This window comes from Haplochromis burtoni, unplaced genomic scaffold (genome assembly GCF_018398535.1).
Source record: "Haplochromis burtoni strain Fernald_Lab_line unplaced genomic scaffold, NCSU_Asbu1 Contig_495, whole genome shotgun sequence".
In the NCBI taxonomy this organism is placed as follows: Eukaryota; Metazoa; Chordata; class Actinopteri; order Cichliformes; family Cichlidae; genus Haplochromis; species Haplochromis burtoni.
In genome coordinates, this window is record NW_024582856.1 from 52,925 (window position 1) to 68,770 (window position 15,846).

General features: G+C 41.5%; 1 protein-coding gene across 1 annotated transcript in view; it reads left to right on the plus strand.

Moving 5' to 3' along the window:
- Window positions 1-15,846, plus strand: part of LOC102301508 (multiple epidermal growth factor-like domains protein 10) — a gene marked incomplete at its 5' end in the record, with an annotated part of 97,103 nt that overhangs the window by 11,104 nt on the left and 70,153 nt on the right. The window contains 2 exon segments of the mRNA XM_014329053.2: window positions 11,246-11,458; window positions 11,687-11,861. Coding sequence (XP_014184539.2) covers window positions 11,246-11,458; window positions 11,687-11,861 — 388 coding nt within the window.

Below are 15,846 nucleotides of genomic sequence, written 5' to 3' on the forward strand. Positions count from 1 at the left end.
CCGGACACTGGCGCCACCGGGCCCTCTGACCACCACCAGTAGGCAACGGGTGAAGTGTCTTGCCCAAGGACACAACAACTGAGACTGTCGGAGCTCGAACCAGCAACCTTACGATTACAAGAGGAACTGCCAACTCTTGAGCCACGATCGCCCCAAACAAAGACTAGAAGGAGGTTGGTTAGTACCAAAATCCAAACTATGTCATTGGTCTTTTACCTTACAGCACATTAGACATTGGTTGGATCCAGATCCCCCATGGTTGGAAACTGAAAAACATCTTGTAACTCCAATGAGACCGCACGATTTTCTTTTCTCAGGGGTATCATTGGGCCCATCATTTCATTATCATTTAAGATTTAAGATTTTAAGAGTACAATAATCTCAGTTTTATCTGAATGTAGAAGCAGAAACCTTGAGGTCATTCAACTCTTTATGTCTTAAAGACATAAAGCTTAGCTAATTGGTTTGTGTTATCCGGCTTCATGGACAAATAAAGTTGGGTATCATCTGTATAGCAGTAAAAGTGCATGCTGTGTTTTCTAATGATCCTGCCTAAAGGAATCAAGTTTAATGTAAACAGAATTGGTCCCAGCACAAAACTATGCTGAACTCTATAATTAACCTGAGTGTTTAAACAGGACAATTTATTTACAGGAACAAATTGGTGTCTAATAGATAGATATGGTTCAGCCCACTGCATTGCAGTACCTTTAATACCCATAGCATGTTCTAATCATTGTATTAAAATATTATGCTGCAGTGAGATGTAGCAGGACAGAAATGACTTTTGAGTCAACTGAGTCTAATAATAGATTAAATTGTGTTAAGGCTGTCATTTTTAGTATCTAGATGGATGTTGAAATCACCCAAATGAGTAAGGCCCAGATGGACAATAGATAACAGCAAATAAAACTGTTTTTGAGTTGTCCAGCTAGGGTGGACAAGGCTACCTGTCAGGCTTTCAAATGAACTAAAACTGTGTCTGCATCTTTGGTTGGGTTATAAGCTGCAGAGGAAGATTGCTGTCATTAACATAATCATCCTGCTGTGAGCAGGTTTCTGTAAGGCAGAGGAAATCGATTTATTGATTAATGATTAACTCGTGTACTAAGAGGGAGAGAGAGAATGTTTAATAAACAGCATTTCACTGCTTTACTCTTTGGTGTAGGCAGGGTCGCAGGGTGGCTGGAGCCTATCCCAGGTACCATAGGGCGAGAGGCAGGATACGCCCTGTCGCAGGGTTAACACGTAGAAAGAGACAACCATTCACATTCACACCTATGGACAATTTAGAATCATTACTTAACCGAACCCCACTAACTGCATATCTTTGGACTGTGGGAGAAAGCCGGAGCATCTGGAGAGAACCCACAAACACACATGGAGAACATGCAAACTCCACACAGAAAGGCCCAGGTAAGGTGGTGAAGTTGAACTAGGACTTTCTTGATCTGATGCAATAGAGCTACCACCACTCAGCAACATACCCAAGTGGTGAAAAAAAAGCATCTACAGCAGATGAATGGAATCTGAAAGTCGTGTCGTTAAGAAATTGAAATTGATCTACCATCTGTAATAAATGCAGCAAGGACCTGACAGAAGCCTTTTGACCGATACATCTGGCCTTTCAGTTTGGTTGTTGAAGCCTCATCAGAAATGAGGCTTCCAAATGGAACAGTGGCTGGCAAGAATCCATTCTTCAGGAAGAAAACAGAGAAAGGGCTGAGGTATGCCAAATTACACAAGGACTGGACTGAAAATCAGTGGCAACAAATCTTATTGATGATGAATCAATGATGAATCTAAAGCTGAAATTCTTGGTGCAGAGCATGTATGGAGGATAACATTTTCCCAGAGAAAGATGGTATGGATGACCTCCCTGTGGGGTGGTATTCATAGGATGAGACAATTTTGGAATGGAGCACAAATGGGAACTTACTTAGTTGCATTCTGTAATTAACAGCCAGTAATTTACCAACAGCAAACTCTACTGTGTCATGGTCCTGCGGCCATGACTGAGTGACTTTGTGTTTGTGTCCCTTATTGTTATTATTCTCTTTATTATTCATGGGCTGTTTTGGGATGGTTTGTGTTTTGGGATTTTAGATACTGGGTTCTGGGTTTGTGCTCCCTCTGTTGGTCCCTGGTGTTAGTGTTCCCCTGTCTCGTCAGGTTAATCAGGTCCAGCTGTTTCCCCCACCTGTGTGTGATTTCCCAGTGTCTCTTTGTGTACTTATAGTGTGTGATCTCCTCTGCTCCTCGTCGCGTCGTCTGTGTTCATACCTGGTGTAATCCTCTGCGTGCTCTCCCTGCTGTTCTCCCTGCTGTTTCTCACTTCGATGTTCAGGTTTGCTACTCCTTGGCTTAGTTTCTCCCAGTTTAGTTCATCCTTAGTTCTGTTTGCCATCTCCACTTTATGTCTGGTATTGTTAATAAATCACCCTTCACATCCGAATAAGTGCTGCATTTGAGTCCTCCTTCCACTCTTCACACGGCCGCTGCCCCGGACCGTGACATACTGAGCATTTTCTTTTGCTGCTTTTGATACTTTCAAAAGAAATGAACAAGAATTTTGGAACATTTTACCTTCAAAATGGAATTAATGAAATGAACAGCCCTATTCAGGTTCTCTGACTTAGCTAATCCTGTATTTTCGGTATGGAATATATCGTTCCCTCAGTTATTGTGAGGTCAGCCTCAGAAGATGTTCCTGCCACCATGATTTGCAGTTGAGATGGTGTTTTTGCAGTGTGTGTAAAACTATAGTGCACCCAATGACTAATAGATTGTAGAACACTTCTGGTAGAAACATCCTGAAATAAATGTTTTTACATATGATTTTAACAACATTTTAAAAGTTGGACAGCTTGTTTCACAGAGGACAAAAATGATCAAAGTTTAGCAGGCAGTTCCCATGGTTACCTCACTGCATAAGCCATCACTTGTGCAACTGTGTATATATTTTTTTGTCTTTTACAAAGTGAGAGGTGCAGTGTAAGGGTGTGAAAGTAAGAGCAGGGCTGGCTTCCCATCATGCTGCTTTTATCATTATTATTAGAGGACTTTTTTGTGATAATTATCAACTGTTTTATTTCTCAGCCATTTTTGCCACGTTTACTTTTTCCTGAGAAATCTTAACCAAAACAATCCTTGCTCTTCCATCAGCTGTCACCGGTTCCCAAACCAAAACTAAAACTCTGTGTCAGAGCCCGAAAACACTATCAGTATTCACAGTGACAGAACGAGCTGCCTGCACTTGAAACTGATGTTTATTGCTGCAGTTTTAGTTTAGAAAACCACACTGATTCATAAAATCCAAAAATAGATTGTGGGTTCAATGCAGTTTTATTTACAGTATATAGCGCCAAATCACAACATCAGTCACCCAAAGGTGCTTTATAGTGGAAGTTAGAGACCTTACAATGATACCCTACCAAGTCAAAGGAGCTTGCAAAGAAAAGCGTCTGGACTTCTTTAAGTTGCTTGAAGACGTTTCACCTCTCATCCGAGAAGCTTCTTCAGTTCTAAGGTCAAATGGTGGAGAGTCCCAGATATAAACCTAGTGGGAGTACCCCCACAGAGGGACAAAAGGACCCCCTGATGATCCTCTAATCGCCTGAGCCAAGGTGTGAAACTGGGTGTGGGTCCCAATCAGCCAGAGTTTCGGGTAGTTATAACGTGCGGCTATCCTAAATGGGCGTTCTTAAAGTCAGCAAAGAGGCACAGAAAAGAAGACCAGACACCAGCGAGGGAGGATAAGAAGGACAGACGCAACAACATTGTCATCCCCTATGTAGCCGGTGTATCAGAGAAACTCAGGAGAGTTTTCTCCAAGCATGACATCCCGTGCATTTCAGACCCAGCAACACGCTCAGACAAAAACTGGTTCACCCGAAAGACAAAACGCCAAAACACAAACTTAACAATGTGGTGTATGCTGTACAGTGCAGCGAGGAATGCCCAGACCTCTACATTGGAGAGACCAAACAGCCACTTCACAAGCGCATGGCACAACACAGAAGAGCCACCTCCACAGGACAAGACTCAGCAGTCCATCTGCATCTTAAGGATAAAGGACACTCTTTCGAGGATGCCAATGTTCACATTTTGGACAGAGAGGACAGATGGTTTGAAAGAGGAGTGAAAGAAGCATCTATGTCCACTGTGAGCGACCATCTTTGAACAGAGGCGGGGTTTACGACACCAACTCTCTGCCATCTATAATCCAGTTTTGAGATCCCTCTCCCAGACGCCTTAACGCCCACTCACATCCTGGGCCATCTGACCTCAGGAAATCACATGATAAGGTGGGGCCAGGTTTCACAATGAACTCACCCGAAACTCTGGCTGATTGGGACCCACACCCAGTTTCACACCTTGGCTCAGGCGATTAGAGGATCATCAGGGGGTCCTTTTGTCCCTCTGTGGGGGGATAACTCCCACTAGGTTTATATCTGGGACTCTCCACCATTTGACCTTAGAACTGAAGAAGCTTCTCGGATGAGAGGTGAAACGTCTTCAAGCAACTTAAAGAAGTCCAGACGCTTTTCTTTGCAAGCTCCTTTGACTACGATGACCTGGATGACTGAGAACCTTCACAGACATAATACGTAAACCATAGTGGCTTTAAAAAGAAATGAACAAAAGGCAACACGATATCATAAGTTAAACACACAATGATTTCTAATTGCACATTAGTTATGAGGTGTCTACGACGTGATCCCAGCGTTTGAGCTGTGATTTTTGTTTCTGTGCTGTCTGTGCAGTGAGGGCAAAATAATACTGATATAAAAAAATGAAGTCAGTGGTAAGAAATTACTCCACATAGTGTAAATTAGAAAATACTTGTGCAATTTATGCCTTTATCCACTTGCTCCCAAATACTCAGACTGCTACACTTTTCCACGTTTGTTTAAGCACAATCACCACAAGAGGCACATTTGAACAACAAGTCATTTTAAATAGTTTTCTTCTTTATTAGCGTCATAATTTCTGAGTCTGTTATTTGAAAAAGACTTTTTGCACCCTCATCTGATGTTGGTCAGCTCTGAATCGTTCCCACTCGTTATTTCTGCTTTAATTATCCTTTCTCTCCTGCTTCCACCCTGTCCATCTTTCTTTCCCTCTCACCCTCTCTGTCATTACTCTCAATTGAGCCAAATTACCTCCATTCATTTAGGCCCCAGACAGGTGAATTAGCCTACATGGAATAATTCCTAGATTGAGTTCTCTCCCAGCCATTCCACGTTCTAATGGAATTAGCCAAGATAACAGTCCTGAGGAAGTCGGCATGATTTAAACGTGACACTAAACAGAAATCCTCACTGAGCCATTTTAATTGAGTGATTTGTCTGTTTCTTAATGGTTTCAACTTGTAGACGTGTTAAGAATGATGCAGCAGGTCTAAATTCAGCCTTGACTCGGCTTATAGAATTTTCTATACAGTTCACTCTTATTAGAGTCCATTCAGTTACTTTGAAAGATTCACCTTGAGCGCACCACTCAGGGTCTTATGATGAAGTTTGTTGACCTTCGTATGGTGTGAGTGATTCTGATGTTGGAGCTCTGAACACTCTCTTTGAGAGTACTGCCATTCAGTTTTTATTTATATTAGTAAAAGCCAGACTGACAATTCTTTGCTTAAGTTATAACTCAGGGTATAGTGAGTATTCTGGACATTATTATTCTAAAAAACAATTTAATTACTTTATGGCTGTTAATCTCTTAATATCCACCAGTTCACCAGCAACCCGTCTGGGACGGCATTGTTATTTCTGTTGCATTAACATTCGACGTTTTTTGTAGAATTTTGCAGAAAAACTGCAATGCCAAAACTATTGTATGGCACCTCATCTGAAAGCTATATCCTGTAGTTTGTGAATGTTAGTATTTAGCAAATGATTAAAAGGAAACCCTACAAACCTGCAGAGGAAACACTGGACTTTTAAGTGTTCTTTTTCTAGCTCTGAGTCATTGCACAAATACAGGTTTAAAAATATAAAACTGCAGTGCAAATGTATAAATTTGAACTTTAAATGTATAAAATATTAAAACTTAGTTTGGACTACAAATCAATTTGGGGTTTCCATCAATGTACCAAGTTGTGCCTTTTCTTGAGACTACAGTAGCTGAGCATCTGCCGTAATTCTTGGATATTCATCGGCACTTCTATGCAAAACTGAGACAAAGCACTGAACACTTGAAAGCACGAACATGCAAGCACGCCATCTTTAGCTAGCAGGTTATGAGGTCTGTCTCCAGTACTGTACAGCTGCCCTGCTAGAAAGTCATGTGTTCATATTTATAGTTATAGAGTAAATATAAATAAATATAAATATAAATATATAGAGTATATTTATAGTTATTAAATATAAGGTTTTTGGTTTAATTAACAACTCTCTAAAACAGAATGCAATAAAACCGTTTGTAAAGGGAGGCTTTATTACAGGGGTGTCGTATTCAGACTGCGATACTTGTAGCTTCATACATATAAAAACTGCTAAAAGATTGAGTCTGCAAATCTATTTAAATACTGTTTAAAGTGTTCTTACCTTCAACAGTGCATCATAGTTAGAATACCTGGCTTTTTTCCCCCCACAAGGTTTTGTGCACCATTATTTTAAATTCTGAGATACTTGATCTTTTGTCCAAACTTTTTACTAGTTGCTTGTAATATACTCCTATTCAATTACACACTGAAGAACGTAAAAAACATGGAAGTTAACTATTAAGAGCAACTGGAGTTCACTTCCTTTCTCAAGGTTTATAAAAGCAGACATACTTTTCTAGACCTTGTGAAAGGCTTTTAGAATCATAAGAAGAGTTTCCCCTGCCATAATCACATACAGTAATCATTTATTGAAAGTTGAGACTATGAAGCAGAGTTGTAGTGATTACATCTGAGACAGCGTTTTCGACTTGATCCATTTTGATATTATACAAAAAGCTGTGTGCTTAACTCTATATCTTATACCCTTATCCATCCTTTAAACCAGGCCTTCCCAAAGTGTGGGGCCCACCCCCTAGGGGGGCGCAGAGCCATTGCAGGGGGGGCGCGGTATGAAAAGGGGGGAAAAAAACAAAAAACAAAACACTTGGACACTGCTAACACAGGGCACCCACAGAAATGCAAAGTAGGAGATGAAGCATCGCTGAATATGTTTCCAAACCAACTTCATTCTAAGCCAAAGACTAGAAAATATGGTGAAGCAAATCTGCCCTTTGGCTTCACCTGCACAGGTGCCGAGGTAGGTCTCCCTGCAGGATTGGTTTTCCCTGCGTCAGGAGCAGCGCTGGGCTCTTCAAATCACGGAATACAACTCTTCACTTGCACTGATGACAGCTATAGCTGAAACGTATTCATGTCGCTTAAAAGTAAACACTCAGTGAGTGCTGGCGTTTTGTTTGTTTAAAGCAGTGGTTCCCAAACTGTTTTTGCTGGGCCCCCCTTTGTTTTACAAGAAAAATGTTCCCCCCCCGTCCGCGCATGGACAAACAGTATCCCACATTCTTGATTTTTAGTTCACAAACACTTCTTGTAATGACTAATGCTACAGGTATAGCTCTAAAGAATATAGCATCATGGGCAGTGTAGTCTGTGCTGCAGGGAGAATGGACTGCCATACCCGTTATGTGTCTGTGAGCGCGAGGAGGGAGAAAAAGGAAAAGTACGAGTTGTCATCGAGCAAAAACGGGAGCTGGAAGTAGGGCTGGGCTATATCATACCGTTCACGGTAATACCGGTGTAATTTTGGGCAACGATAGGAAAATGAAATATGGCGATAGAATATGGGTAAAACGTGCATGCGCAGTGCCTGTGTTTACATACGCACATGGGGGTGACGCAGAAAGAGAAGAGCGAAAGTGGATCGTTGAATGAAACCATGAACCAGAACTGGTTTGTAAAAATGCTGCAGCTTCACTGGTGTGGAACTGGTTTAGCTTTCGTCCGTCAGATACACAACAAAGCACTATTTTTGGTAGCGCATGCTAGCGGGCCGTCGTTATTACCGTGTTGTTTGGAAAATACGGCGCACTTAAAATCAATCCTTTGATTTTTCTGAAAGTCGACAGAGCCCCTTATAATCCCGTGTGCCTTATGTATGAACTCTGGTTGTGTTTGCTGACCTCGAAACGGTTTTATGTACACGGCGACTTTGCTAAGCTGCGAAGCCGCACCGCTCTGATGGATTGTCGGAGCATTACGGCTATCGTAGGCAGGAGCCTCGCGGAGTGATACGTACTGCCTGCTCAACATGAATATTACCGTATTGTGTGTGTATAACCTCTTTTTAAGTTTTGTGGATATTATACATGGTTATGCTGAGGATGATGTCGGCCAGTTTCCACTGGAAATGCCTTTTGGTTAAACTGTCAGCGAGGAATTTGCACTGTTACATTTTTATATAACTTTAATGCACATAAAAAACAGCTGCTTGTTTAAGTGAAAATACATTGATGGGGTTTTTTGCACTAATAAAGTTGTGGAGCTGTAAAGTATTTTGTCTAGTGTCAGTTATATCGTTATCGCAAATTTTCAAATGTATATCGTGATGAATATTTTTGGTCATATCGCCCTGCTCTAGCTGGAAGCATGTAAATATAATAATAACCACTGCAGCCAAGAAGAGAGCCTGACGAGCCCAGCTGTAAATAAGCTGTTAAGACTCGACTGACACCGTGTTCGTGTTTTCCTCTGAAACAATAAGCTCCGTTGGAGCAGCCTTTCAACGCCTCTCTCTGTCTCTAAAGTTGACCCAGACAACAAAGTAAAGCTAGTTTTCGGCTACGAGCTCAACACGAACCCGACGTATCAGCCAGAGGTCCCTTTACTACGGTTCGGAGTCGCGGACCTTCAGTAACAGTAATAAATCACAGCAATAGTACATTCACGTAGTTGTAAACAGCATGATAATATATTAAGTAATCCAAAGTATTCAGAATACGTTACTCTCATTGAGTAACGTAACGGAATATGTTACAGAATACATTTTGGGGCATGTATTCTGTAATCTGTAATGGAATACATTTTAAAAGTAACCTTCCCAACACTGGTCATCAGTGCAAGTGAACAGTTGTATTCACTAATTTAAAAGGTTGTAATCACAGAGTGGTGCTTGTGAGTAGTAAAAAAAAAATGAAAATGATTGAATTACAAGTTTTGCAGCTCTCGATATATTTGTGTAAATATGTAAAAATGATAAACACAAGTGTGTGAAGCTTAATCTTTTTTCCTATACATTTTCACACTTTAGTTTTCAGGTTCTCACATTTTGCACCGTATTTACTTTCATATTGTTCCTCCTCGAGTGCTGCCACAGCCTGAGATGAACTGGAGGCTTTAGTGCTGGCCAGAAGACCAGGAGCTCCACGTGTATTAACAAGGAATTTAGAAGGTCGCCCATCGTTGTTGCGTATGGTGATATATGATGATACAGCTGTAGTGTAATTAAAAAGGAGAGGTGGGTCACTGCGTAGTGCAGGGGTCCCCAACTCCAGGCCTCGAGGGCCGGTGTCCTGCAGTTTTTAGATGTGTCCGTGATCCAACACAGCTGATTTAAATGGCTAAATGACCTCAACATGTCTTGAAGTTCTCCAGAGGCCTGGTAATGAACTGATCACTTGATTCAGGTGTGATGACCCAGGGTGAGATCTAAAACCTGCAGGACACTGGCCCTCGAGGCCTTGAGTTGGGGAAGCCTGGCGTAGTGTAACAGCTGCCGTTGTAATGCAGTGTATTACCGCATGGTGGCGCCTCCTATCTCATGACTGGTGTGTCACTCCCTTTTTGTTCTTCTTCGCACTCTCTCTGTAATGGATTCTTCCGTGTACACAGACTAGTGAGCTCTCAAGTAAGGTGTGGTAGAGGTAGCACATGAATGGCCCTGCCAACCGGAGTTATGCACAAAGTTATGACTTCCAGTTCTTGAAGATAATTTTTTTAGCGATGTGTGAGGCAGTAACAACTATGTTTGATTTATGTGCTTCCATTTATGTGCTTATGTCACCTAACATGAGCAGTTTAGGTGTGGCAACTAAACCGTGTGGAAAGGTCTTCACATATCCTCCGACAGGCCCTCTGAGTAGGCGTACAAGACCATACAGCGTGCACATAGTTTTCAGTGGGTGTTTGGGTGTTTTCAGTGTGTCTGAGTGTGTGAGGCCCATTTGGAACATCCTTTGTCCTGTATATTGTGTTCTATGGAGAGTTCTGCATGTTGTAAGTTGCTGTATTAGGATCAGACGTTTTGATATGGGTTGATGGAAAGATCTTGCTCCCGTTTTGCAGTTTTATGGGAAATGGAATCACCAATTTTACACATTTTATATGTGTTTGATAACCATTTAGGGGTAGAGATATTTTAAATATTTTGTTGCCCATGTAGACATTTGAGTTCAGTTTACTGGGGTAAATCATTTTTGTGGGCTGGACTTAAAATCAGAGATCTTTACTTGTCCACAGAGAGCTTGTTTTAGGTTCAGCCATGGGCCGTCTAACAAGCTTGATTCGATCCATTCTGAGTCATACAGCGATCTGTTGGCTAAAAAGTAGAGATACAAATTTGGTCATTCTAGACCTTTGTGTTTTGGTTTTTGTGAAGTTTTTAAACTAATTTGTTATTGTGGAGGTTTGCTGAGTGAGGCAGAATAAAAATAGTTCAAAGGGTCGACAATCCAGTGTTTTTCTTCAAAACTGTGGTCTAGTGCGTTGTATTTAAAGTGCAGAACAGTTGCAGTCTCTTATCCATGTGCTCTAATGTGTTATCTTTAGACAATTATTTTTTTCAAAATGTACAGAGAGCACATAATTTAACAATACACGACTCAGATTAATAATAATGGAAATAATGATTTGTGATGAAATTCAGTGCAATAGAAAACTAGCTTTCTTTGCAGAATTACACTGAAAATATTTTGGCTCTTATTCTGGTCCCAGGTTATTTTCCTACCAGGAACCAAGGGGAAGTTGTCTAAACAGCTATGGTTGCCTTTTCCCAAATACCAGCTCAATATTTTGCAGAAAAACGGGGTGTTTACTCAAGGATTGTATTCCAACTCGATTTATTATCTCTGAATTGTGTCTTTCCAGGTAACAAAGTTGATTAGAAGTAATAGAAGTCCCAAATGCTGCAGTAATAACTGTTTCTTTCACTCTAACTTGTAAAAAGAAAAATCCCAGGCACCTTTAGAAGAGAGGCTTAGAATGTTGGAAAATAACTCCTCCGTGTTTTTTAAACCAACCCAGATGCCAGGATGAATGCCCAGTTGGCACTTATGGGCCACAGTGTGCTCACAAGTGTGACTGCCAGAACAGAGCCAAATGCTACCACATCAACGGCGCCTGCCTTTGTAACGAAGGCTTCAAGGGGCCTAGCTGTCAGGATCGTTTCTGTCCCACTGGCCTGTATGGACTCATCTGTGACAAATACTGCCCCTGCATACACACAAACACACTCAGGTACTGGATAATTGCTCAGGCTTTCTTACTGTACAACACTTCAGTAGAATAGAATGTTTGAATTACTGTATCTAGTTAAAGTGGAGTTGATATTTTGTTTCACATATTTCTGCTTTTCCCACTAAACCTACTATAAAAGTAACTTTGTGTCGAGGGTGGTCAAAATGGGAGAACTACAAAACAATATACACACTGCAAAAAAACCTTCTAATCTTCCTGCTCTTTCAGCTGTCACCCTCTGTCCGGAGAGTGCACCTGTGCTGCGGGATGGACTGGGCTTTACTGTGACGAGACCTGTCCACCAGGTTACTACGGTGAGGGCTGCAGAGAGCTGTGTGTTTGTGCTAATGGAGCCTACTGTGATGGCATCACTGGAGCTTGTATCTGTGCACCAGGATACATAGTAAGTGCAAAAGATTTCTGTGGCTTAACACCAACACATTCCTTTTCCCCCAGTCCAGTTATTGGAATTTTATTGGTTCTTTTTGTTTTGTCTCACTCTAAACTTGCCAAATATAGATCATGGTATTTTTAAAACAAACTATTATCTTCAAACTATCTACAAGCTAGAGGGAGCCCACAGAAAAGGATGAGCCAGTTGCCTTGCTTCTTGCCTAACTGTATTGTGCTATGGAAACAAACAGACGACTCGTCTCTCAAAGCAAATACTTTGATTCCTGTCTAAGCTGCTCGTTCTACCATTTCACCTGTGTGTTTTTAATTGATTCATTCTAAGTTCATGAGAATGCCTCAATTTGCTGGACAATGTAATTGCACACAAATCAATATAGAAGAAGATCATTTATTTTCTATTAAAGAGCCACAATTCATGTGTTTATCATTTTTGGAATACTCTGTGCAGAGATTGCAAGAAAACAGCATTTTTTATTTTGTAAAACGTTTTATTTTGTATTTTCAAACATTTGCTGTTTGTTTTACAATCAAAACTGTATATCATATCATATCATATTATATTATATTATATTATATTATATTACATTATATTATATCATATCATATTATATTATATTATATTATATTATATTATATTACATTATCGGATGATACAACACGTGGACAGCATAGAGTGAAATTCAGTTTTCACCACCACCCATTCTATTCCACAGTCTTAAGAGAAATATAATGTCTTTGATCAGAGCATGCAGCTATTCACTAAAACTTGCCTAATTAACATCCTCCACATCTGTCAGAACTTTTAAGTTTAAGTGCATTGCATCAGCCATAGGTCTATTCATAAGAAAAAAGCACAGGCTCAGAGGCTTTAACGGCAAGAAATCAAAAGGATTTCCTCAGAAAGAATTGCACATGTAAATGAGGTTCCTAGTATTATTTAACCTGAAGACAGGTTAAAAATAATGAACAACTTCCACCTGGTTGAGGAGAGGGTATTTACAGCCAGTGTGTGCAGAAGATGCACAGAGAAGGCGTAGGACATCCTCTAACAACTGGTGCTGTTGACTCTGCAGGTTTAGACACAGAGCTAATGTGGTCGCAAAGCAGAAAGGCTAATGCAGGTGCAACTCGTATGATGTTTGACAAAGAGAGCACGAGTGTCAGGATGGTACAAAAGTATGTGGAGTTTCTGCCTATATGTAACAGTGAGAGTTTTGCATGCAGTAATATTTAAAATCTCTTGTTGATTTGTCTGTAACTAGTGCAGATGTATGCTCCGTTTTATTAAGCAGGTCTTGTTCCCATTTTGATGAGTAAGTTTAGGTGAAGTTTAGTTTGCCTTCTAATCTTACATCATATTTAGAAAGCTTTGGTTGCTCTGAATTATCAATGCTAATTGCCAGTTGTACAAAGTAAATTAGCATTTGTCCATGAAGTCAGTCCAGCATTTTGGTCAGTGGTTGGACGTAGCGTTTCATAAATAAAGTTGGCATGGCCGTAAACTTACAAGATGGACCCAAAGCTGTGCCACTGTCTATAAAGCTGTGAGACCTATACTTGCTCCAATGATGTGGATGTCTTTCCAGTTACACTAAGTGAGTTACAGTAATGCTTAAGATGAAACCCTCATTATCCTTATAAGAGATCTTACCTCGGTGTGTCCTGTTTGGATCTTTGGTCTTTCAATGCTGTCTGTTATTGTCAGCTCACAGAGGCAAGAACCAGCAGTTTCATTGGCGTCTGTTCCATGAGCTGTTTTTCTATAATTTAATACATAAGTGTTGACAGGAGACCTTTGACACACCTTTTATTATATCGATGCTTATACTACAACCATAACTGAAGATGAATGCCAAATTAACATCTTTACAAAACCCAACCAAAACACAATAAACACACATGAACACAAAACAGATGGTGTCCGTTTGATTTTCACAGAAATTTAAAACTAAAACATCTGTCACGGTCTGCGGAGGCAGACCGTGCGGAAATGTGTGTGGTGGACCCAGGAGCGAACACAAGCGAGGATGCAGGAGTGGAGTTAAACAAAAGCGAGCCTTTATTCTGGCTGATGAAAGGAACAAAACAGAGTGAGGGCAGCATAAGAGTAATAGTTCAAACAGAAACCTAAACTGGACATAAACTAAGGAAAAGCTATGGAGATACGGAACACAGGGGGTGGTAACACAGACGACGCGGGGAAGTCAAATAAGGAGCAACACAACAGGACAACTTAGGAAACATGGCCTAAATAAGGAACGAAATACAAAAATACAAGAAACTAAGAATACTGGGCCCACATGGCCCAGGACCATGACATCTCCAGTTACTTTACACAAAACTCCACTGATTCCCCAAACAGAGACCAACTCTTCAGTGTTAGACACCATTTCATAATAAACTAATTCTGCTTTTAAACGTGCACCTACTATCCCCTTGAACGTAATTTCAGAATTAACTGATCCTGCCCCTTCATTTTGTTCCTCCTTGTGAGCCATGTACTCATCTTAGCTTGACCTATTAAAAAATTAATTAAGCAAACCTTTCAACGCTGCACCACAGAGTACTTTGGACCCAGGATAAAGAGACCCTCCTCTAAAACAAGCCCAGGAAGCCACTGTCACAGCAAAGAAAAGAGGCCAGCAGGCCTGGGACAGCCAAGCCACAGGCGCTGCAGTGTTTCCTTGGTCCGACAGAAAAGACTGTGGCTCCCCGTTCTTGGATCTTTATGTTCCACGTGTTTATTCATAGCCATGACCCCATGCACCACTCTCCACTGGAGAGCCACACTGCGTTTCTCTATGGGAAGCTTGTACAGGGACGTCCAACTGTCAGATGAAATTGGTTTGTTACCTGCAGAGTGAGTGCCCAGTGCAGCCCTTAAGAGTCCAGGAAGACCACCCATGACCTCTTCCACCAGCTTCTCCTGAAGGCACAAAGATCTCACTCCAGTCTCCTAAGCCAGCTTGGCAGCTGTTTTCCACTGGCCTGCTGTCCTCAGCCCCGCCAGCTTTGTTAGGCCAGCATTTATGAGGAACCTCTGAACACTAACAGTGCTGAGCATCATACTTGGTATCAAGGGATTGTAAGGTAGAGCCTCCTCTACATTACCATCTTTACAATAAAAACAGTCCAGTTCCAAGCATGCAAAACAGACTGGTAAAAACAGGAGGTCAGCATGAAGTCTATTCCAGTTACGTTTATGAGAAACAGGTGCTTTACTCTGTGAAGCAGCGTAGATGCCGCTTTGAACCAGGGCGGTTGTTGCTTATCATAAAGATACCGTTGTGCTGTCTGAAAGCGTAATGCTGTGAGGCAGCTAAGAAGAGTCAATCAAACTCTGACCCCCTCTGACACACAGACTCCTTTTTTCTCTGATAATTTTTAATAACATTTAACTTTACAATAAACTCCACCGATCTCACCTGGACCCACAGCACCAACGCTCTGGTAAATAAGGCCCAGCAGCGGCTGCACTGCCACCACAATAACTTGGACTGGAAGTTCTCCTGGTCTTCCTGGTCATGTGGAAAGCATGCTCTCCTGCTGCCTGGATATTTGGTACGCAGGGGCCACTACTAAAAAAGGGAAGGCTGCGCAGAAGGTAAAAATCATTGGCTGTCATTTGCCACCCCTGGAGCCCATTGCCAGATAACCATCGCCACCATCACAGGTGACCCTTCGCTCCCCGCCCAAAACCTGTTTGACCCACCGCCCTCTGGTCTGCGCCTCAGGTCAGTCAGGTCTCCCAACTCCAGACTCACAAACAGCTTCTTCCCCTGGGCCGTTCAGACTATTAACAAACACTATCTGCTGAAAGCCCACCCGGGGTGGGTCAGTTTGAGTAACCCTCATTACTCTACACCATAGGTGTCAAACTCTGGCCCGCGGGCCAAATTTGGCCCGCAGCCTAATTACATTTGGCCCGCGAAGCCATACCAAATTACTATTAGAGCTGGCCTACTGGTATTATA